The sequence below is a fragment of the Leopardus geoffroyi genome, chromosome A3, assembly GCF_018350155.1.
Source record: "Leopardus geoffroyi isolate Oge1 chromosome A3, O.geoffroyi_Oge1_pat1.0, whole genome shotgun sequence".
Taxonomy (NCBI): Eukaryota; Metazoa; Chordata; class Mammalia; order Carnivora; family Felidae; genus Leopardus; species Leopardus geoffroyi.
This window is the reverse complement of record NC_059336.1, coordinates 51,054,040-51,079,731: the sequence shown is the minus strand read 5'-3', so window position 1 is coordinate 51,079,731 and position 25,692 is coordinate 51,054,040. Positions and strand designations below refer to the sequence as shown.

General features: G+C 36.2%; 1 protein-coding gene across 7 annotated transcripts in view; it reads right to left on the bottom strand.

The window, feature by feature from the left end:
• SEPTIN10 (septin 10) overlaps positions 1-25,692 on the bottom strand; it is a 67,557-nt gene that overhangs the window by 4,587 nt on the left and 37,278 nt on the right. For all 7 annotated transcript variants that reach the window (XM_045443718.1, XM_045443719.1, XM_045443723.1 and 4 more), the window contains exons 5-9: positions 23,457-23,643; positions 19,992-20,153; positions 18,308-18,404; positions 16,950-17,118; positions 4,388-4,520 (exon numbers count right to left, since the gene is read on the bottom strand). In XM_045443718.1, coding sequence (XP_045299674.1) covers positions 4,388-4,520; positions 16,950-17,118; positions 18,308-18,404; positions 19,992-20,153; positions 23,457-23,643 — 748 coding nt within the window. The remainder of the gene's footprint in view (positions 1-4,387; positions 4,521-16,949; positions 17,119-18,307; positions 18,405-19,991; positions 20,154-23,456; positions 23,644-25,692) is intronic.

Below are 25,692 nucleotides of genomic sequence, written 5' to 3'. Positions count from 1 at the left end.
TTCCCTGGTCTAGTTAGATAACGTTTAGTATTTTCAGTTCTGGGTAGCATTCATATAAAAAAGTAGGACTTGGTTTCTAGAAAAGATGGCATATAAGAAACCGAAGAGCTAAACTCCATCCTAATAAAAATTCACTGTTCCAAATATGGAAGAGGTTGTCTTGTGCGCCAGTAAATCCTGACAGGAGATGTATTTAAAAGGAGACAGAACAGGATTGAAACAGATTAAGTAAAATTCTTCTTCCCTAAAATGCTTTTATTCCTGAGGATGGCATTTCAGAGAAGCATCAGTTCATTAGTATTTGCTTATTTCATAGTTCCTGCTCTTACAAAAAATTTATGTGTGTGTGTGCATGTGTATTTAAAAAGTGGGGTTCATCTAGTTGTCATTCAAATCAATGGTATACATAGACTCACAACTGAGTATGTGTGTATCTTCTATAAATGTGGGAGAGGAGCTGAGTAAAGCCTGGAAAGACAGGATACAGGAGTGGATTTAGATTATGTGTATAGGAGTGGATTTAGAGGACATGTATAAAGACATCTCTGATTACTTAAATGTGGGCTGCATACTCTATATGCATAGTTAAATATCTTGAAAGGTTATAGCCTACTTCATAGATCATTCATGAAGTTGACTAAAAATTGCAGAAATACTACAAAAAGAAAATGTTTTAAAAAGGGAGGCAGAGATAGGTATGACTATTATTTACATAATGTGGAATTCACAACTTTTGACAGCAGCAGTCTATTCCATGTACATAAAGCACTCACTTATGGTTCCACTATGTAATTCAAACATATTTCAAATACTCAGAAGCAGTGTTTACAAAAGATATAGCATATTGGCGGTACTGTCTTAAGGGCATTGGTGAGAAGTTATCAACAGCACAGAAGGTCTCCTGTTTTTTTGACCCTGACTCTAAAGTATTAATGATACTGGCTTTACAGTATTAAAACTAGCCATGAAGTGCCTTGTAACATTAATAAGAGAGGCCCAGAATCTACTGCCTATAATGCTATATAGTTAAAAATTTAGAGAGCACCTGGGTGGCTCAGTCAGTTAAGCATCCAACTTCAGCTCAGGTCATAATCTCATGGCTCATGAGTTCAAACCCCGTGTTGGGTTCTGTGCTGACAGCTCAGAGCCTGGAGCCTGCTTCGAATTCTGTGTCTCCCTTTCTCTGTACCTCCCCCACTTACACTCTGTCTCTCTCTCAAAACTAAATCAACAGTATGGAGGTTCCTAAAAAAATTAAAAAATAGATATACCCTATGATCCAGCAATAGCACTGCTAGGAATTTACCCAAGGGATACAGGAGTGCTGATGCATAGAGGCACATGTACCCCAATGTTTATAGCAGCACTTTCAACAACAGCCAAATTATGGAAAGAGCCATAATTGGAAATGTCCATCAACTGATGAATGGATAAAGAAGATGTGGTTTATATATACAATGGAATTCTACTTGGCAATGAGAAAGAATGAACTCTTGCCATTTGCAGCAATGTGGATGGAACTGGAAGGTATTATGCTGAGTGAAATAAGTCAGAGAAGGACAGATATCCTATGTTTTCACTCATGTGAAACTTCTTGAGAAACTTAACAGAAGTCCATCAGGGAGGGGAAGGGGAAAAAAAAAGTTACAGAGAGGGAGAGAGGCAAACCATAAGACACTTTTAAATACTGAGAACAAACTGAGGGTTGATGCGGGGGGAGGGGAAAGTGGGTGATGGGCATGGAGGAGGGCACCTGTTGGGATGAACACTGGGTGTTGCATGGAAACCAACTTGACAATAAATTGTATGAAAAAACAATAAATAAATAAATAAACATTAAAAAATTAAAAATAAAAGTCTATAAAGGATCTACTGACAAACGGTCTTTCTCTTTTTCTTTCAACCATGTGATTTGAAATTCAACCCTGAATTTTCAATTTCCTTTTAAATAACACACATTTAAACAAGATAATCTTGTATCGGATTTTAAAAATTAAAAACTCAACTATAGGGGCGCCTGGGTGGCTCAGTCGGCTAAGCATCCAACTCTTGATATCAGCTCAGGTCATGATCTCAGGGGTCATGAGATTGAGCGCCACGTCAATGTGGAGCCTTCTTAAGATTTTCTCTCTCCCTCTACCACTCATGCTCACTCTCTCTGTCTCTGTCTCTCTCTCTGTGAAAAAAAAAAAAAAGAAAAAAAAAGAAACAACTCAACCGTAAACCACTTCTACATCTTTTCTCCTCACTGGAAAAACTAAGAATCATGATATATGAGAATTAAACTCTTAAATAGTTTCACTCTACTTCTATCTTAAAGATGAATCTACTAATGAAAAAAAAGTCAGCATCCTCATTTCCTGCTCACTACAACTCTTTCCTCAATTTTTATACTTAAAAATAACTCAAAACTAGGGAACTATTCTTGGATAAAAGAGACTAAACAAACAGAATACCTGAATGTGATATGAGACCTACAACTGAATTCCAGTTCAAAAATAAAAAACTAAAAAATCTGTAAACAAATAAAAGAAAAAAAAAACAATAAAAGACCATCTTGGACAACTGGGGAAATGTGACTGTGGACAGAAGATCAGGTGAGATTATGGCATTCCCATTAATTTTCTTAGGTGTAATACTAGTACAATGGTTATGGAAGAAAATGTGCCTAACTTCAGAGATGCACACTGAAGTGCCTAGGGATAAAGTGTCATAATATCTACAACCAGCTTTCAGATGACCAGGGAAAAATGGACACCCCTCTCTCCCAGATGCATACACACACACACACACACACACACACACACACACACACACATATATATATATAAAATAAAGGTGGCAAAACACCCATTGCTAAATCTAGGTGTGGGGAGGGACATAGGTAGGTACCCTTACTTTCACTTTCCTGTTTGAACTTTTTCAAAATACAAAGTTCAAATTCAAATTATAAACAAGATATATCAGACTATTAATTTTATAAAACCACTTACAAGTATACTTGAAAAAATAAATTTGTAAAATTATAAATAATTAAGAAAATCTTGTATTATCAAGTTCACTTGTATTAACATTTTTGTCTTAGAAATTCCTTTTTGAACTCATCCTTTTTGACTCTCATCTTGAATGTGGCCATTTACTTAAAAGTAGCCATTGTAGTTACATCTATAGAAAATAGTTTAACTCAAATAAAACTAAAAGTGTTGCTTGAAGAACTAGAAGCAAACAAAACTATGGAAATAACTGCAATGTTTGTGTGTGCATGTGCACATGTGTGCCAAGGTTATCCAAAAGTGATTTGACCACCTGACTGGTCTGGAAAGCCTGAGTTCAAACTCAGAAGAGTTACTTAATTGTTTTCATAGTTACCTGTTTCATGGCATCAACCCCAACAGCTCTCAAGAACTTTCAAGAAACGTTTTATTAAGCCACAGCTAAAACATTTCTGGTTCAAAGTTAAGGTATTTATTCCATTAGACATTCTTTCCTGCTTTGCTGAAGATTTGTTGACCATAATTTTACTATTAGGTATTTACCCAAAGGATACAAAAATACTGATTCAAGGGGTACATGTTCATAGCAGTGCTGTCAACAACAGCCAAACTATGGAGAGAGCCCAAATGTCCATCGACTGATGAATGGATAAAGAACCTGTGGTATGTGTATACACACACACACACACACACACACACACACACACAGCCTCAAAAAGAATGAAATCTTGCCATTTGCAACAATGTGGATGGAACTAGAATGCATCTACTAAACAGCGAAATAAGTCAATGAGAGAAAGTCAAAAAGCATACCATATGATTTCACTCATAAGTAGAATTTAAGAAACAAAACAGATAAACATGGGAAGGAGGGGGGAAGAAAAAGAGATGGAAACAAACCACAAGAAACTCCTAACGACAGAGAACAAACTAAGGGTTGATGGAAGTGGGTGGGAGATGGCTAGATGGGTGATGGGTATTAAGGAGGGGACTTGTTGTGATGAGCACTGGGTGTTGTATTTAAGTAATGAATCACTGAAATCTACTCCTAAACCAATAATTGCACTGTATATTAACTAAAGCATAAATAAATAAATAAATAAATAAATAAATAAATAAATAAATAACAAAGTTAAGATACTTAAAACACCTCTTAGTGACCTAGTCCCCTTGGAGAACCACTTCTAATGGAAGACGATTTGCTCAAAAAAGCCAAATTTTTATTTGATTTCAGATTTTTAAAAGTCTGTATCCAAAGACTATGTGTTAAAATAGCTACTTTTTAAAGAACAATAAGTACTCTCCAAAAGCATCTCAGCTAAATTCTTGAGATAAATCTCTCAAACAGGACACCTAAAAAACAAATGCAGATCACATCAAACCAGTGTACTTGCCTCTCTTTCAGCTTCTTTCAATATGGCTTCTTTCTCCTTTACTCGCTGCACAAACATCTGCTTCATTTCTTCTTCCTTCCTCTGACGTTCACCATAAAATTCATGTCTTTTGGCTTCATAGGTCTCTTGAAGACTACAAAGTTATTTGTGGTACTCTCATGTTAAAAAACGATGTAGGAAACTTTCAAACAGTCAAACATCTTGGATTAATCCTCATAAGTATACCATACTTTCCAATACCCTCTTACACACAGCAACCCAAAACATGACATTTCCTATAGCAATGAGACATAAAAAGCCACCAGTGACACAGCTAACAGAGAGTACTGGACTTCTGAAATCTCTGCTTTTTATAAGCCCTTTACAAGAAGTATTCTAATTTTACCCCAACTGAATTCCTGTTTCAGTCTTTGTTAATTGTCATCACTGTGTCTGAAAACCTTGAAGTCTTGAAGTCATCCTTGACTCTACCCTTACCTTACCTGATCACCAAAGTCTGGGAGTTCAGTCTGTGCCCCTGACATCATTTCATTCCAATCTTCTGATTTTTACAGATATCCTAGCTCAATCTTGGTCATTTTCTGCTTTCACTATTGCAATATCATAACTGATTTCTGGGCTTTTAGTTCCTCTTTCACTTTCTTCTTTCTTTTCACTCCTAAGGTTTTCCAAAAAGTCCCACAAATCTCATCTTTTTTTCCATTGCACTAGTTATGTTATCTACAGAATAAGGTCCCACCTCCTTTAAATAGCACTCAAGAAACTTCACAAGATGGCCTAATTCTACCTTTCCAGATTCATCTCTTTTAAAACAAAAAAACTTTATTTATTTATCTTGAGAGAGAGAGAGAAAGAGAGAGACAGAGACAGAAAAAGAGAGAGATAGGGGAAGGGAGAGAGAATCCCAAGCAGGTTCCCTGCTGTCAGCACAGAGCCAGACGAGGGGATTATGAGATCATGATCTGAGCCGAAATCAAGAGTTGGATGCTTAACCAATGGAGCCACCCCAGATGCCTCTCCAGATTTGTCTCTTAACAAACAAATCTAATGCCCTAAGGTTCCAGTCATAACAGCCTACTCGTTGTTCCTAAAACACACCACAAATTTCATGCTTTAGCTTATGTGTCTCCTGTGCTTCCCATGTTATTGCCCACCTCTCAATCCTCATTCTACCCATCTAACCTTCTACTTCTCAAGATCAAATTCAAATGCAACTTCCTCTCTAAAGCCTCCCCTAGTCTCCCCCATTGGAACTAACTGTGCCTTTGAAGCATTCTCATGGCACTTTGTACCTTTTCCTTGGCATTTATATCCTATCTGCCTCTCTCTTCTGATAGATCATTATCTTTGTAACGTGACTATACAGCAAAGCTCTCTAGACATTTCAGTCTCTTAATAAATGTTCATTTGGTGACAGAAATTGGCAGAAAGTAGAGCCAGATTTAACCAACCAGAGAAAGGACTGTACTGGAACACTATGCCTAGCTGCTCTTTCTTACTTACAGCATTTCAGATATACTTCTTATACATCAGAAATGCCAAGCCCTTCCATTTCAGCTCACTATGAGACTATCCTAAAGATTTAACAGGGAACACAAATGCACCTTCCAGCTGTGTTGCAGTGAGAAATTTCTACTGCTTACAAAAAAAACTTTACATCTAAATAGATATAAAATGTGATAAATTAAGGCATTTTACAATCTTAAATGTTGTAACTGGAGAAATAAATCTTCCAAGTATAGAATTTTAAAAGTTCATGAAGAAATAGAGTAAGAAATGTTGCATAACAGCTATTATGGCTTATTGTGTGTGGTATGCAAAGCAGGTGTTCTGAGGAGGAAAAGATCCTAAACACTTCCTTTAAAAGCAAAATGTACAAACTGCCCTAGATAAGCACATAAATGTCCCAGATCTCAAGAACATTTTACTTTTTACCAAGCTTTTTGCTTTTCTGTGGTTGTTCTCGTCTTATTTTTGTTCTTTAAACATTTTTTTAATTTTTATTTATTTTTTTTAATTTACATCTAAGTTAGTTAGCATACAGTGCAACAATGATTTCAAGAGTAGGTTCCTTAATGCTCCTTATCCATTTAGCCCATCCCCTCCTCCCACAACCCCTCCAGCAACCCTCTGTTTGTTCTTCGTTTTTAAGAGCCTCTTACGTTTTTGTCCCCCTCCCTGTTTTTATATTATTTTTGCTTCCCTTCTCTTATGTTCATCTGTTTTGTATCTTAAAGTCCTCATAGGAGTGAAGTTGTACGATGTTCGTCTTTCTCTAATTTCGCTTAGCATAATACCCTCTAGTTCTATCCACGTAGTTGCGAATGGCAAGATTTCATTCTTTACTCATTCATTACTCCTCATTACTTGCGGAATAATTAATGAATTATTCTTTATTATTTCATTACTCCGCATTACTTCTGGAGTAATACTCCACTGTACATATATACTCATTGTGGTTTTGATTTGTATTTCCCTGATGATGAGTGATGTTGAGCATTTTTTCATGTGTCGGTTGGCCATCTGGATGTCTTTGGAGAAGTGTCTATTCACGTCTTTTGCCCATTTCTTCCCGGGATTATTTGTTTTTGGGGTTTTCAGTTTGATAAGCTGTTTATAGATTTTGGATACTAACCCTTTATCTGATATGTCATTTGCAAATATCTTCCCCCATTTCATCAGTTGCCTTTTAGTTTTGCTGATTGTTTCCTTTGCTGTGCAGAAGCTTTTTATTTTGATGAGGTCCCAATAGTTCTTTTTTGCTTTTGTTTCCCTTGCCTCTGGAGTCATGTTGAATAAGGAGTTGCTGTGGCCAACGTCAAAGAGGTTTTTGCCTGCTTTCTCCTCGAGGATTTTGATGGCTTCCTGTCTAACATTTAGCTCTTCATTCCATTTTGAGTTTATTTTTGTGGATGGTGTAAGAAAGTGGTCCAGGTTCATTTTTCTGCATGTTGCTGTCCAGTTTTCCGAGCACCACTTGCTGAAGAGACTGTCTTTATTCCATTGGATATTTTCCTGCTTTGTCAAAGACTAGTTGGCCATATGTTTGTGGGTCCATTTCTGGGTTCTCTATTCTGTTTCACTGATCTGAGTGTCTGTTCTTGTGCCAATACCATACTGTCTTGATGATTACAGCTTTGTAATACAGCTTGAAGTCTGCGATTATGATGCCTCCTGCTTTAGTTTTCTTCTTCAAGATTACTTTGGCTATTTGGGGTCTTTTCTGGTTCCATTCAAATTTTTGGATTGTTTGTTCCAGCTCTGTGAAGACTGCTGGTGTTATTTTGATAGGTATTGCATTGAATATGTAGATTGCTTTGGGTAGTATTGACATTTTAACAGTATTTGTTCTTCCTATCCAGGAGCATGGAATATTTTTCCATTTTTTGGTATCTTCTTCAATTCCTTTCATAAGCTTTCCATAGTTTTCAGTGTATAGATTTTTCACCTCTTTGGTTAGATTTCTTCCTGGGTATTTTATGGTTTTTGGTGCAATTGGGACTGATCCCTTGATTTCTCTTTCTGTTGCTTCATTGTTGGTGTATAGGAATGCAACTGATTTCTGTGCATTGATTTTATATCCTGCCACTTTGCTGAATTCATAGATCACTTCTAGCAGTTTTTTGGTGGAATCTTTTGGGTTTTCTGTACACAGTATCATGTCATCTGCAAAGAGTGAAAGTTTGACCTCATCCTGGCCGATTTGGATGCTTTTATTTCTTTGTGTTGTCTGATGGCTGAGGCTAAGACTTCCAATTCTATGTTGAATCACCATGACGAGAGTGGATATCCCTGTTGTGTTCCTGACCTTAGGGGAAAAGCTCTCCGTTTTTCCCCATTGAGGATGATATTAGTGTTGGGTCTTTCACATATGTCTCTTATGATCTCAAGGTATAATCCTTCTATCCCTACTTTCTTCAGAGTTTTTATCAAGAAAAGATGTTGTATTTTGTCAAATGCTGTCTCTGCATCTATTGAGAGGATCATGTGGTTCTTGTTCTTTCTTTTATTGATGTGATAAATCACATTGTTTTGTGGATATTGAACCAGCCCTGCATCCCAGGTATAAATCCCACTTGGTTGTGGTGAATAATTTCTTTAATGTATTGGTGGATCCAGTTGGCTAATATCTTGTTGAGGATTTCTGCACCCATGTTCATGAGGGAAATTGGTCTATAGTTCTCCTTTTTAGTGGGGTCTCTGTCTGGTTCTGGAATCAAGGTAATGCTGGCTTCATAGAAAGAGTTTGGAAGTTTTCCTTTCATTTCTAATTTTTGGAACAGCTTCAAGAGAATAGGTGTTAACTCTTCCTTAAATGTTTGGTAGAATTCCCCTGGAAAGCCATCTGGCCCTAGACTCTTGTTTGGGGGGAGTGTTTTTATTACTAATTCAATTTCTTTACTGGTTTGGATCTGTTCAAATATTTATTTTTTCCTGTTTCAGTTTTGGTAGTTTATATGTTTCTAGGAATTTGTCCATTTCTTCCAGATTGCCCATTTTGTTGGCATATAATTGCTCATAATATTCTCTTATTGTTTTTATTCCTGCTGTGTTGGTTGTGATCTCTCTTCTTTCATTCTTGATTTTATTTATTCGGGTCCTTTCCTTTTTCTTTTTGATCAAACTGGCTAGGGGCTTATCAATTTTGTTAATTCTTTCAAAGAACCAGCTTCTGGTTTCATCGATCTGTTCTACTGATTTTTTAACTTCAATAGCATTGATTTCTGCTTTAATCTTTATTATTTCCTGTCTTCTTCTGGTTTGGGGCTTTAGTTGCTGTTCTTTTTCCAGCTCTTTAAGGCTTAAGGTTAGGTTGTGTATCAGAGACCTTTCTTCCTTCTTTAGGAAGGCCTGGATTGCTATATACTTCCCCCTTATGACCACCTTTGCTGCATCCCAGAGGTTTTGGGCTGTGGTGTTATCATTTTTATTGCCTTCCATGTACTTTTTAATTTCCTCTTTAACTTCTTGGTTAGCCCATTCATTCTTTAGTAGGATGTTCTTTAGTCTCCAAGTATTTGCTATCTTTCCAAATTTTTTCTTGTGGTTGATTTTGAGTTTCAGTGTTATGGTCTGAAAATATGCACAGTATGATCTCAATCTTTTTGTACTTGTTGAGGGCTCATTTGTGTCCCAGTATGTGATCTATTCTGGAGAACGTTCCATGTGCACTGAAGAATATACATTCTGCTGATTTAGGATGAAATGTTCTGAATATATCTGTTAGGTCCATCTGGTCTAGTGTGTCATTCAAAGTCATTGCTTCCTTGTTGATTTTCTATTTAGATGATCTGTCCCTTGCTGTAAGTGAAGTGTTGAAGTCCCCTACTATCATGGCATTATTATCAATGAGTTTCTTTATGTTTGTGATTAATTGATTTTTATATTTGGGTGCTCCCACATTTGCAGCATACATGTTTACAATTGTTAGGTCTTCTTGGTGGATAGACCCCTTAATTATGATATAATTCCCTTCTTCATCTCTTGTTACAATCTTTATTTTGAAGTCTAGATTGTCTGATATAAGTATGGCTACTCCGGCTTTCTTTTGTTGACCATTAGCTAGATGGTACTCCATCCCCTTACTTTCAATCTGAAGGTGTCTTTAGGTCTAAAGTGGGTCTCTTGTAAACAGCATACAGATGGATCTTGTTTTCTTATCCAGTCTGTTACCCTATGTCTTTTGATTGGAACATTTAGTCTATTGACATTTAGAGTGAGTACTGAAAGATACGAGTTTATTGCTATTGTGTTTCTTGTAGAGTTGGAGTTTCTGGTGGTGTTCTCTGGTCCTTTCTAATCTTTGTTGCTTCTGGTATTTTTTTTTTTTTTGTCTTTTCTCCCCTCAGAGAGTCCCCCTTAAAATTTCTTTCAGGGCTGGTTTAGTGATCACAAATTCCTTTAATTGTTGTTTGGGAAACTTTTAATCTTTCCTTCTATTTTGAATGACAGCCTTGATGGATAAAGAATTTTTAGCTGCATATTTTTCCAATTCAGCACACTGAATATATTCTGCCACTCCTTTCTGGCCTGCCAAGTTTCTGTGGATAGGTCTGCTGCAAACCTGATCTGTCTTCCCTTGTAGGTTAAGGATTTTTTTTCCCTTGATGCTTTCATGATCCTCTCCTTTCCTGAGTATTTTGTGAATTTGACTATGATATGCCTTGTTGATGGTCAGTTTTTGTTGAATCTGATGGGAGTCTTCTGTGCTTCCTGGGTTTTGATTTCTGTGTCTTTCCCCAGGTTAGCAAAGTTTTCTGCTATGATTTGTTCACATAACCCTTCTACCCCTTTTTTCTCTCTTTATCTTCTGGGACCCCTATGATTCTGATCTTTTTCCTTTTTAATGAGTCACTGATTTCTCTAATTCTTAAATCGTGCTCATTGCCTTAGTCTCCCTCTTTTTTTCTGCTTCATCATTCTCCATAAGTTTGTCCTCTATATCACTGATTCGCTGTTCTGCCTCATCCATCCTTGCCACCGTGGCATTCGAGATTGCAGCTCAGTTATGACATTTTTTTTATTTCATCCTGACTAGTTTTTACTTCTTTTATCTCTTCAGGGAGGGATTCTAATCTATTTTTGACCCCAGCTAGTATTCTTACTATTGTGATTCTAAATTCTGGTTCAGACATCTTGCTTTTATCTGTGTTGATTAAGTCTCTGGCTGTTGTTTCTTTCTGCTCTTTCTTATGGGGTGAATTCCTGCTGAGTTCTGTGGCTCAGGTTGTGCAGATTGTTGTGTTAATCCTCCAATCAGTTTTCTAGGTGTGCAGGATGGTTTAGTGTTGATCTGGCTGTATTTCATGGATGTGAGATGCAAAAAGACTTCCATGCTGTTCCGTAATCTTGGCTCCTCCCTGTTTTGGTCTTATTTTAAAGAAGCCTCTAAATCTATCAGGCTACCTTCACTATTGTCAGAAACCTCACTACATTTCACCAGCCCCATATTGGATTTGATAGTCTTTGATGACAAACTTGATTTAAATAATATGTGGAATTTAAATGAATTTTAAACTGTTTTCAAAATTCTCATTATCTGTTTATACATAAGCACTTGAGTTGCTTAGGAGGAAAATAAATCTACCTGGTAAAGAGAAAAGACCTAACATTTGTTGAATAGCTGCTAACAGCAAGGTAATTTTCTGGTAATTCCCATATCTATCTAATTTCCATACCATCTGTGAAGATCAAGCACTAATACTCTGTTTTACAGATAAGAAAACTAAAGCTCAGAAAGGTAAAGTAATCTGCCCAAAGCAACATTGTTGGTAAGTAGAAAGTTGGAAATTGAACCAGGTCAGATTTTTGGGTTTTTTTTAAAGATAAAAATGTACTACTCCTGCATATTTTCCACCATGTCATATGGTTTTTCAACTTTGACAACCAAAAGCCAATTGTAAGTAAAGAAACCTGCACTATCTTTCAAAAAGTCATAAAGAAACTCTTAGAAAATCTGTAAGGGAATGATTTATTAGTTAGTGTTGTAAAACTAAGACAACCACTGTTTACCATCGTGGATTTACTCATTAAATGAAAATGAAAAAATGGTTTTCTTGCTATTTTAATATAAAATTCTTGCTTTTTCTAATATAAAAGTAGCTTGCTGTGAATATTCAACGCAACATATTACTATACTTAAAGTATCACTGTTGAAAACCAAAGAAGAAAAAAAATTCTCAGAAATTCATTTTCATCAAGAAAATCACTGCAGTCCCTTCACTTGGGATTTCTTTGTGTTTCATATACAGTTCTAATAAACCTGATGAACTTTCTCCATTTCTGCTGTAGACTAAATGCAAAAGTTATTTATTTCTTGAGAATTCCAAAGACACAAATTTTATAACACAAAAAATCACGCCAAACACTTAAGCAACTCTAAAATACTACAAAAATCTTCTTTTCAAAACTATAGGTCCCTCAAATCTATAGGCCCCTTCTATTCTCTAATGTTAAAGATGATTAATTTGGGGAATAAGAGTGGTTATGTTAATCTAAAATAACTTGGGGATTTAAGGAGCTTTATAAGCATGTCTGGTCTAGCTTAAATAACTAAAGATCAGTTAATTAAGACTAGAGGAGAGTATAATGCCATTTACTGGGACCTCATGATAAGCACCTGAACAGTGTTGGGAGATTAGGATGCTAACTATGACTCAGCATAACTGTTCACAATAAAATGTAAGTGGAAAACAAGCTGATGGTATGGCAGTGAAGAATAAAGTTCATCCTAACAGGTTCATAGAACTATTTTTTATTGATAGATATAATAGGGATGGATTTCATATGCCAACCAAATCACAGTGACTATTTTTACATACACCCCAAATTAAATGGAAAACATTGCCCAGAAAATAGAATATAACTTCTTGAAGCTGTAAAACCTTCCTAAGACATCAGGCTATACTGAATTATAGAAGCTTTATCAGATAATTCATTCACGAATGAGAAAACACCAAGAGAAGAAACATCTGCCATGCCTGACTCAAGAAATCCAGTAAGAAATTTCTTCTCTCTTAAGGATGGCAGAGGACCCATGCAGGCAGAGGTCTTCCTTACACTGAGATCTAGTTCCCCATCTTTCCTTGCTTGTTCCCTATCCAATCTAAAATCTGGCATAAATTGAAGAACCTCCTTTGCCAATTTTCCATTCTTCTTCTGATTTGTGAGCAATGTTTCCCAGACTGAAGATATGCTCAAAAAAAAAAAAAAAAAAAAAAAAAAAAAGATGTTCTAAGCACTCTTTGATTCCAACTGCCCACCATCTATCTATACCTCCTTTTGGTATTATTACCTGATTACCTTTTGGAGAGCTACCTCTCCCCACTGGGGATATCGTATGATGGGACAATTAATTAGATTCATGCCCACTCTGGCCAAGACGAGGCAAGACGTCCTAAGGTAGGCCTTTGGACACTCTCTCCTGGGCTATAAATTGTCAAGCAGAGAATTAAAAGTCTGGAAATGGTTTCAATTCATTCACTCCACTTCCAGTATAGAATGAAACTGGTTTCTACCTGTTCTAAGCCTTCCCTTTGAATCTGTAAGTCTTGGCCAATGTAGTCTTCCAACTATTGCCCTTTTTGTTTTAGACGGAGTGGTTTTCATTTTCAAAGAGCTGTAAAGGAAGCAATTGGATTGTATTACACTGCTATACTTCTACGGCAAGAACTTGATCCTCAGCTTCAACACAGCTGACCTCTTCCTTCCTGAAACCCTCTACATTTGGCTGCCAAGACATGACACTGCTGGCTTTCCTGCCCAAGCCTTCTCAATCTCTTCTATCTACTTCTCTGGCTGAAAAATATTAGAGTGACTCAAGTCTGTTTCCAAGGTACCTTGCTTTCCAGATATACTTCTTTCTGCAGGCAATCTCATCCACACCCATACATTCAATTAAACATCTAAATGCTGATAACTCTTAAGTTTATTCCTTTGGCCCAGCCCTCTCCTCTGAGCTCCAGAGAAGTACCCAAAGTGCCTATCAACATTGTTATTTGGATGTTTGAGGGGAAACTCGTGTCAGCAGGTCCCAAACCAAGCTTTTGATCTCCATCATGGCCATCACTGCTGCTCCACAAAAAAAGCCAGTTCTTCCAGAGATAACTATCTCAATGAAAGCAACAACCATCTGCCTAGCCAATGAAACCATAATACTAGGAAACCAGAAGTCTTTTTTTTAGCATCTTCTGACATCTCCTGCTTCTTTACCTCATTACACCCAAACAATCACTAAGTTCTTTCAATTTCATCTTCTAGATATCTTGCAAGCACATCTAGTTCTATTTTCATTGCTTTTACTCTCTCACTGGTCTCTCCAAAGTAGCTTTGCATACCCCTTTAATACCTTCTTTGCATTATAGCTAAAAGTGATATTTCAAATGCAAATATGATATAACTCCTTGAATGGTTTTGCCTTTCCCTTGGGACAAAGCCCAAATCCTTACCAGGTCCTCCCCAGTTTGACTCCTATATACCTCTTCTCTCAATCTTATACCCCCCAACTTGTCTGTTCTCCAGCTACACTGACCTTCCTACAGCCTTCAAAATGTTATTCTCTCTGCTTACACAGTCTTTTCATGTCTTTCTCTTATTTCCCCAAATTATTAGCTCAAAACAGTAACTGCCTCAAGAAAGTCTCTAATTTTCCACATTAAATCAGGATACCCCCCCAATATAACATCTCTCCCTTAGTGTGTATTTCACAACTGTGATTGTGGAATTAGTTAATTGATTTTGGCCTCCCCTACAAGAATGTAAACTCCATGACAGCCATGTCTACAGGATCTTATTCAGTATTATATCCCCAGCACTTAGCCCAGAGCCTTGCAAAGAGTAAACACCTTTACAATATTTATGATTTTACATAATGTTAATCACTGTTGATTCCCAAATTATTATCTCAGCATTAACTTCTCTCTAAGCACTAGATTCATTTATGCAAGAACCTACTGAAACTCTTCACTGTAATATTTAATAAGCAATTTAAATTTAACATGTCCCAAACCTCTCAATTATCAACCATAACTCCTAAAATTGACCCTTTCCCCAGCCTTGCTCATATTAGTAAACATCACCACCATTCAGCCATTTCTCAGGTCAACCACAGTGACTAGAGTTATCCTTGATTCCTTTGTCCTCTACATCCCATATCTGAAACATCAATGAGTCCTATTAACTTAACCTTCAAATTAGATGTCGTAATGTGTTTCTGACCACCTCTACATTACCACTCTAATCCAAGCCTCTCTGGTCTCACCAGGACTACTACAGCAGTCATCCTGACTCTATTTTCCACACAGGGCCAGAGTACCCTCCTCCCACCTCTACCCCAGAAACTCTGTAAGGCAGGGTTTCTGTTTAATCCCACAGTGCATACATATCCATTGACTAGCACTGTGTGGGGCAGATGGGAGACAAAGAGTAAATATCTACTAAATGACTGAATGATAATTTTAACTTAAATGTAGATCCTTTGGCCCATCCCTGGAAATTCTGAACCTGTCTTTCTTAATCTTTCACAGATGCCTGATGACTGACCCACCAGACAACCTGAATCCCTCTTTTCAGAGTATTTCAATGCTGTCCCACTTGCTCTCACTCAGAATCCATGACTTAGTAATGTACATTGAGACCTCTGAATTTTTTTCATATTTATTTATGTACTTTGAGAGAGAGAGAGAGAGAGAGAGAGAGAGAGAATGTATATGCAAGTGGGAGAGGGGCAAAGAAAGGGGGAGAGAAAGAATCCTAAGCAGGCTCCATGCTTAGCAAGGAGCCTGATGTGAGGCTTGATCTCACAACACTGAGATCATGATCTGAGCTGAAATCAAGAGTCAAATTTGATTGACTGAACCACCAACTTGGTGACTGAACCACCCAGACGCCCCAATGAGACCTCTGAATTGACCCTTAGACTTGGAAGAATAAGAAGTAAAGTCTCATCTGGGAAACAGTGGCAAAGCCAGATCTTCAATAGAGAAAATAATTTTATCAGAACTGACCCATAACCAGAAGCACAGCATGCCTGAAATTGGTGAGAGGGGTTAAGTACATATAATTCTTAATTTATCATGCTACTAAAGCTAAAACAGTAATTAAATCCATAGATAGAAAAAAAATTGAAAATTTAACCTCATCTATTAAATCTTCCCAAAGGTCATATGCAATAGCAGCATTGATTTAACATTCTCCTCCTCCTTCCTTTTGTGTTTACTCTAGTGCAAATAGGAACAGCCAGGGAAATGACAGAAATGCAAATAATGAAATGGAAAAGGAATCCTTAGTCCCATAACAGAGTTTTAAAGAGTGTTTGTCTTAAAGATCTCATGCTTTCCTCCATGCAAAAACTGTTCTGGAATGCTACATCAAATCAAATTTGATGTAGTAGGTTAAGGATTAGAGTTTCATGTTTACATATCTTAATAAGAAAAAAAAAAGTGAGGAATGTGGCAGCATATAAAATTACCCAGCAAGTTTACTATAACATTGAATGCTATAATCACTGAGCAAGAAGGTCATCAGGCTCTAAAATTCTTATAACTATACTGAAATATTTTAAGAAACAAGTCTAATCTCTGACTTCCTGCAAGCACGTTTATTTTTCCTTTACAAGATAGTTCCCTAAGTTTAAGTCATTCCAAACTTTCATCAGGAGGAAAACCAAGTGTTTTTTTTGTTTGTTTTACTATGATGCACATTCTAACTTTCTTTTAGAAGAAAGGATACATATACTTTCATCTTTTTCAGAAAAATACAAACATAGAACCAAATAATGAGAGTTCTTTCCTTTAGTTATTCATTTCAGCATGTACTGAGATAGTGGGCTTTTGCCCCACGTTCTTTCTTAAACACTTCAAGTCAGATGAGGTCTTAGAGACCCTTCAAAAGCAAGAAGGCCTCAACTAATCTGAGAAGCACAATAATTAATCATTAGGAAATGATTCTACTTCATGGTTTGCCTGATTTCTGAAAACCACATTCTCCAACATCCTGGATATATAACATAGTATAGTTCTAACTTCCTCTTTGGTTCGCTTCTCAGAGAAATCCCCCCCCTTACCTGAGCGGCTTATTCTCTGGACCCACATCTGTAAAGCCCATTTCCTCCAGTTTGCAACGCCTGTAAAGTTCATAATGCCTAGTATGGGTCTGTTCTCGCAGATCCTCCATGTTTGTACAAATAAGCATTTCTCGGAGCTTTACAAAGTCACAGTGGTTTTCATTTTCCACTAGTCCGAAAAACAAGAAAACAGCAACACCAATTTTTAATTTCTGGCACACAGTTAGCATTTGTTGAATGAATGAATGTATAAAAACACATTTGAAATAACAGTAAAATGATCAGTTACCTACAACTATTTTATATAAATAACCAAGGAAGAAACTCTTGAATTATATACACTGAATTACAGGCATGTAAGTTAACAGACTGGGAGATTGCTTTAAATTTAGTAGGCAATAGATAAACAGGAAAGAAATACATTACGTTATGTTACCATATGCTCCAGTTATTTCACTAATATTTTGTTAGCAATTTACAAAACCATCCTCAGGACATTTCACAAAGTGCTTAAAAAGAGTCTGTAACATTATTTTACTAAAACTTCAAAGTACTCAAAATACCACCTATACATGCTATAATTATCAAATTCTTTTTATACAATGTCACATTTATGATGCTATGTTTGACATGATACAGAATTAATGAATAAATACACTGAGTCCTCCTTACATGGTCCTTCATCTGTTTACAGTGGCTCAAAGACTACAAATAAATGTGTTACTGAAACAAATAGTTTTAAGTACAATTACTATTTGTATATTTTTTTTACACATTAAAAATGTTAAGTTTTGTCAATATTTTTATTAATTACAAATTTGTCAATTTAAAAAAGAAGCAGCACTGGGAAATCAGTACTGGTAGAGGTAATCCATTCCCCATTAATTAGCACCACAAGTAAATGAACCAGATAGTACTAATTACTTATTTATTATAATGCTAGATAAATCCTAAAGTTTCTTAATTGCCTGACTAGTTTGTTTTAGAAATAGTAATACTTTGATGAGTGAAAATATATAAATGTACAAGATGGTTTACTGTGCCTAGAATTACCTAGTAATTAGTTTATGTATCATGTTCAAACACTAGTATTTACCCTCAAATTCTGTTCAAAGGACCTGACCAGTGCTTTCTACCATCTGAATGTCTTGGCACACCAGATACGAAATGTGTGTGGGATCATGCAGAAAATAGAGAAGCTCTGCCAGCCTCTACAGAGTTGGCTAAAATAAAACACATTCCACACTCCTGATAAACAAATCATAACCCAAAATAAATAATACCTCAGAATATACTGAATGCTACTTTCAGACTGTTAGGTGACATACATATTCCTAGTCATCATTCATCTCATTTACCTTGTACAACACCCCAAGGGTATTGGCGAGATTTGACCATCTTATTTCCAACTTTTACCTCATCCATACTTCCTACAACAGCAAATGGCAAATGTCCCTGGAAAGGAACCATGATATCAATCATATCTCACATTACTGTGATAAATGCCTAACTAAAACAAGTTTTATAAAAATAACGGATTAGAGAAAATTTACTAAATAATGAAGTTATTAAAATCAAATGACCTGCTATGCCTCCAATTTTAAAACTTGGCAGTGAATATGTGCCAATTGTTCTCTAAGAATAAATTTTAGGCCCTATAAAGAAAATTATTTATTGAGCATCCCCTACATGCAAGGTATTATGTAATAGGAATACAAAAAAAAATTCTAGTATTAGTATAATTTCCCTCAACATTATCTTGGTTCTAAAAAACAATGTTTAGGAAATTGCACAAGTACATATACTCACACACACACAAAATACATAACTAAAACATATGTCTATATTTAGTGTGTGCACAGATATATGATAATAGGAAGCAATATTTAAGTCCAAAACTAATGCTAAATGCAATAAATGCTACATAAACTTAGAAGAGTGAGGGATTATTGTAAGCAAGAAGATACAACCTAAACCAGAGATGGATCAAGGAGAGTAAGAACTAACTTTGGCAAGGGGAAGATTTTGAACAAAGACATAAATAGTTAGATTTAGGAAACAGTGAATAGACTGGTCTGTCTGAAACTGAGGATTACTATAGGGGAAAAGTCTAATATAAAATGTATTAAGTGTTTTGTTTAATATTTAATAACTGACAGTGTCTTAATTGGGCCTTTCTGGAAAATTATTCCAAGTGGGCACAAAAAATAAAATTGGATCGGAAAACAATATAACACATAGGTATTGAGATCACTTCATTTACATAGTCAGCTTTTTATATATTTAAAGTATCTGAATGAAAAAATCAGAAAAGGAAAAGGAGAAATAGCCTGCAGGGTTACTGAATGTCAATGTGTTAGGCAGTGAACGAGGACTGTCTCCTCACAACAACACATACAATAGGTATTAACCCAATTTTGTAGGTAAGTTAATAGTCTCAGGGAGGTTAATAACTCCCAGAAGAACATATGGTTAAGTCTATATAACTCCAAAACCCATGACCCTTCAAAATATAACCAGATATTTAAGAAATTTAGTAGCTTGGAGAAAGTAACACAAAGAAATTAGCCATATTTGGTTATATTAAATTAAAAGTTATATGAATGTTTAATATGTACATGTAACACCATAAAGGAGAATGAGCTTAAATTCCAGATTAGAAACATATCGTTAAAGGTTTTAAGATTCTAAAGCATTCCAAGGGAGAGTATAAAGACTTCACATGTTTTTAAAGACAGGATAGAAAGGCATCTTCCTAAGGCAATTAGGAAGTATAGTGCCACAAAAGGAGAACCCCAGCCTCACCAATGTATCATTCTATTTAGGTAAAAGTAGAGGAAAGAAAATATGCTCAAAAATATATTCTCTTTATATTTTTCCCAACTCTAGAAAATAAAACATTTTTCTATACTGAACATTTGAAAATTCACCTTGTGTGAAGTCCTTTGAGAAGACGCAAGTGAAAGTGTGTTAGTAGGAATGTCATTTATACATTACTCTTTTCACATGTAAAACAGAATTAACATTCAACTAGGAGCTTACATTCATTGAAGCATTGATTTTAGCAATAGTTTCATCATCTGTTGGGAATTGGTATATCTGGACACCATTGCTAACCAATTCACTCATGAGCTTGATCTTAAACTTCTGTAATTCAGCTTTAGAAATTGTATCTGCTTTGGCAATCACTGGTATAATGTTCACCTACCAACAATAAAGAAAAAACAAAATCTCACAATTGAGGATTTATTTTTTTAATTCTATGTTTTTGCATTCAAAACCACTCAGTCTCGACAAACTTTTAACCTAAATCAGATGAACAAACTATAGTCCAGCTCATTGCCTGCTGATATAAATAAAGATTTACTGGAACACAGCCAGGCTCACTCATTTACATATTATCCATGACCACTTTCATACTACAATAGCAGAAACGAGCAATTAACTCAGAGACCATATGGCCTGTAAAGCCTAAAATATTATTTACTACTTGGCCCTTCACAGAAAAAGCTTGCCAACTCCTAACCTAGAAAATCTCTGGCTGTCATTGTCACCATATTCCCCTATACAATCATTCCTACAGATGCTGGCCTTAATAGTAACTCCTTTTAAAATGCAGAGTTCTTGGGGCGCCTGGGTGGCGCAGTCGGTTGAGCGTCCGACTTCAGCCAGGTCACGATCTCGCGGTCCGTGAGTTCGAGCCCCGCGTCGGGCTCTGGGCTGATGGCTCAGGGTCTGGAGCCTGTTTCCGATTCTGTGTCTCCCTCTCTCTCTGCCCCTCCCCCGTTCATGCTCTGTCTCTCTCTGTCCCAAAAATAAATAAACGTTGAAAAAAAAAATTAAAAAAAAAAATGCAGAGTTCTTATAAGATTAATCTTACACTGAATTTATGGTTATAAATTTTACGTTTTCTTTTCTTTTTCAACGTCTCTTATAATTCTATCATATACAAAATGTAAGCAGGAAGCTGAGATCATCTGCTTAATTCACTAAGAATTTTTTATTTCTTAATAATCTAAGCACTAAATAATAAAAGTAATTGATCCCTTGGCAAAACTATGAAGCAGGTGAGTTTCTCCTTCTGCCCCTCATTTCAGCAGGTCCTCTCCCCAATCAATACATCCTATCTGAACCCTGTTGTTAGAGACTCCTACCTAGATGTTGAAGGAAGGAAATTTATGGATATTAACTGAAAGTGTTCATGACTCAAAGGAATAACACTCTTAGCATTAAAGCCCTATCACTGGCCAAAGAGGAAGAAATCTGGGGTTGTGAAGACTGACTAACTTTACAACATTAGTCCCACAAAAGACTAATGTCTCCACAAATCTAAGGGTTTGTAGGGTTTTTGTTTTTTGGTTATTTAGTTGGTTTTAGAGAAAAACTTTAGGCTAACTAATCATATGTATCAAGAGAGTGAGATATCAATGTAATTTTCAGAATGAAAAGTAAAAATCATAATTCGTACTCTATTCGTAAATTTCTTGCTCTTCTCCAATTTCACAGTGACTTACTATGTATATTCAGATTTATTAGTCTTAATATGCTCCACAGAAGATAAAGATTTTTTCATCTACCCATGAAAACTTTCCAGCAATTATGGGCAAATAGCTTTCATGCTAAATTAATCAAAGTACATAAAAATTTGATCCAAGTTCTTGGTTTCAATATTGTATACTTAGATTGTCAATAAATTATGCCAAGTTAATAACTTATAATTGCTTCCACAGTAAATAGCAGAAGCATGCTCTAATGTAAGTTCCTAACGTTAAACTTTTGATTGCCAAGATACTCATTTCAAAGACATCCATGTTGAATAAACATATTGCCAGGTGTATGACACAGCTACTAGCAAAACTGAATAAAGCACAAAGCCACCCCCACCCATGAAGCTCCCCTTTTAGAAAACCTGGGTGACTTACCCAGGTAACTGACCACTTGAGTGAGCCCACTTCTCCCTCCCCGTGCCCTAATTCCACTCTTATCCTTTAAATTTGCCAGGAGTGAACCCGCAAAACCCTAGACACCCGACCCTAAACCCTAATAAAAGCAGAGCCCAGGTTCACTGTCAACTTTATTGTGTGGCCCTCCTACATGTTGTGTACCCTCCAGGACCTGTGAGTAATAGATCTTGTTCTTCAAAGTTCCCTGATGGTATCTGGCTGAAGTGCATCCTGAAATCATAGTAAAAGAGCTATAAGGGCCGGCTCAGCCATGACACTGGTCCTGGGAAGGATATCTGTGGGGCATGCTAGGAGTAATATAGTTGGGGGAGTACCTCAGACATTCCTAGCCAAGAATATCACTCTAATTAGACTGGGAGGGTATATCACAGACTGAATGCTACACATCCATTTATTTGTATGTCGCTGGGAGGGAAGAGATTTTACACTGTTTGCATAAGATAACTTTCCATGTCAAGCTTAGGAATAAAAGACAAGATATCAGTTTAATTAACCCTCACATCTGTCCCTTGAGGTAGGTATTTTTCTCCTTAAATTTTTATTTTAGAGGTGAGGAAACTGAGACTCAGGGGGCTAAAGAAACTTGCCAAAAACCACAAAGCTATTAAGGGACAGACCCAGTATTTAAAACCGGCCTCTACTGACACCAAATTCTATAATGTTTATACAGATTACATCATGTTGCTTCTGTCTAGCTAAGACAAACTGGCACATGCTTGATTTTATGAGTTTCCATATAATCAGACTCAACTATTAAAATACTGGGTAAATGGTTACATCTAATCAGATAAATAGACTATCATGTAAGCTTCATCAAATTTTTGCTAAATCCAGGAGACTGTGCAACTAGTCAAAAATCAATCAATCTATGTACCATGACCTCACTGGCAGCTTTATGCTTTCCACACGGATTTCTACATAGAGAGTAGTACTGGACAGAATGCCCTTTTCCCTGAATCCTATTTCATAAAATCATTAGGCAGGATAATGAAAACTGCATTTCTCACACCATCAAAGGTTATGGGAAAACTGTGGAGTTTTTTTAGAATAAGATAGTAGTCTTCAACCATCTTCTACGCAGATTTAAAAAAATGAATAAAAAAAAACCCCAAAGTGAGTTAATTTGTGGATATTATTTTTATAGCTCCCTGAATTTATATACCACTTCTTTGCTCAGATGTTCAAAACTAGCTTTTCTTGGTATGGTTCAAATTAAAACATAATTACTATAACACATGATGAAACATTAGATCTCAACCTTTGTCAATGAACTTCTCAATAGCATCATTAAGTAAAATCAGTGTCAAATTCTGGCATGCAATTTAATCACTAAAAAAAGGACTAAAGTTTTATGTTAACATATTTTTCTTTGCAGTTCATCTTCCAAATTGAATTTCCCTGGAAAATAACCTAAGATTGAAAATTTATCAAATGTTTTTAAAATGCACAGAATAAAAGTTAAGATATATATACATATCATAAAGATATTTTAATAGTTCAAAACAAATATTAAAGCATAAGCTGATTCCTTTTCTAAGCCCACCTTGCTGTCAAGGGTCTTCATTGTTAAGAGATCCAGTGTCTTCAGAGAGTGACCTGTAGGTGAGATGAAGTAGAGGCACACATGGATGCGAGAATCGTGGTAATTAAAGAGAGAACGCTTGATCTTTAGCTCTTCTTGGAGATACGCCTCAAACTGAGCATCTATGTAGTCAACTACTGGTTGGTAGCTGAAAAAATTAACATTTAAATATTTAATACAGCATATTCATGCTACCGTAATAAGATATTTATGTAATCTCAAGTGTAAGATGTGCATTTTCACCAATTAATAAACAGCTACTATCTATGCTAAACAGAGAACTTTAGTAATAAAACAAATTGTGCAGAACATGCATATACAAAGGTAGTACTTTAAAACCATCAGTATACCCTGTGCTTTACAGAAATAGAATGAATATACAGACTCACTCTGACCTTCATTTGCACACTGCACATCTGACAAGGATTCCCACACTTGCCAGACTGCTGAATGAGGACAGGCATCTAACTATAACCAAACTGGACATGACACATTATTTGACTGATAAAAGGTATGAGTACTAATACCTTAAAAGATATTTAAGTCAAATTCTATGATTTCTTCCTTCTTAAATAAGACCCATAAGGCATGAAGAATAGCAACATAATAAGGAGGAAATGCATATATAAAATGAACATAACCAGTAATGCAGGCATAATTTTATTTTTAATTCTAAAAGCGCATCATACTCTATGCTGAGTCCTTGCCCAAATAAATTCTCCTCTAGCTATTTCATTCTATGCATCCTTCAAGATGCAAATCATATTACGTTGCATGTGCACCAGCATTCACATTAGTTTGTGACTATTCCACTTCATTCTGATATGCTAAATCACTGTCTATTCAACTCAACTTTCTACTCTTAACCATTCTAGTTAAGTAAATCTGGGTTTCCAAGTGAAAATAACAGCAAATAGTTCCTCTGTCAAATTCCCTGGACACCTTATTAATTATCTTTGTAGCGCAAATGGAGTGGTACTTCATACAGCTGAGATACTCAATACATGTGCACAGAACTGAATTCTTCCATGAAGTTGCCTGACGTTTTTAGTCCTTTAGGATCATCACCTGTTTTAATCTCATAGAATACCTTTTTCTTCCCACACAGATGGTAAACAATGTGAGGACAGAGACAGTATTTTCTATGTTCTCCACAACACTTAGTACAATACTTTGAACATTATCAGAGAGACTATTAGAAACACCAGTATTAACTATCAGGAACACACTTGGAAAACTTGTCTAAATGTGACTCAACATGATTTCCTCCCCCAAATAATAAAATACTAAAAATTAATTTGTTAAATATGTATTTAACATAAAAAAATCCAAAGCTTTTATTAATGACTTGAAGGAGATGAGTAATATGACCTATTTTATGCCCTAATAGCCATAAATGGTCCTCTACCTGACTGTGTTGCATTATGCTTGTCAAAATGTAAACCAAAACATTTTCTGCTAAATAGTCTACCATTAGGTGTTCTTCCATAGTAATTTGCTTTAGGTTTCTATTTCCAATACACTGCATACTCATTCTTCCAGTGAAACAAAAGACAATGGCTTAAAATACAAAAAAAAAAAAACCTCCTTAAAAACTTCCAAGTACTCATAAAATGGTAAGGAATTAACCAGGTCAGAATTGAAGAGAGTGGAACCTGAGAGAGGTGAGCAGAGGACTTAGAGGAGAGGTAGTAAATGGGCCAAGTCCAGACGATGCTTGTATATTATAAGTTTCACTGAAACACAGCCCTGTTCACTGGTATATGTAATGCCTATGGCTGCTTTTGTGTTACAGTGGCTGAGTTGAGTAGTTTGGACAGAGACCATATGTCCCGCAAAGTCTGGAATATTGACTCTCTGGCACTTTGCAGAAAAATTTTACTAACCCCTGCACTAAAAGCATCAGTGCTAGTTTTGTCCTGAGGTCACTTGTCAATCTAGTTCTTGAGCTTTAGTTCTGAAGGACTCACAGGACAAGAAAGAAGAAATCAAAGCCCAGGACCCACACAAAGTGGCAATCTATTAAGAGACTGCCTCCCCACATTGAGCTGAGATCCTGAGAGCCTACACCCTCAGGGTTAAGAATGAACTAGAAGTTAACCTACAATTCCTCCCCTCCCCCCAAGTTGTTGCAGGGAAGGTTGCCCTGGCAGTAAATGAAGTAGGGAAAACAAAAGGAAAGAAGAAAAAAAGTCTT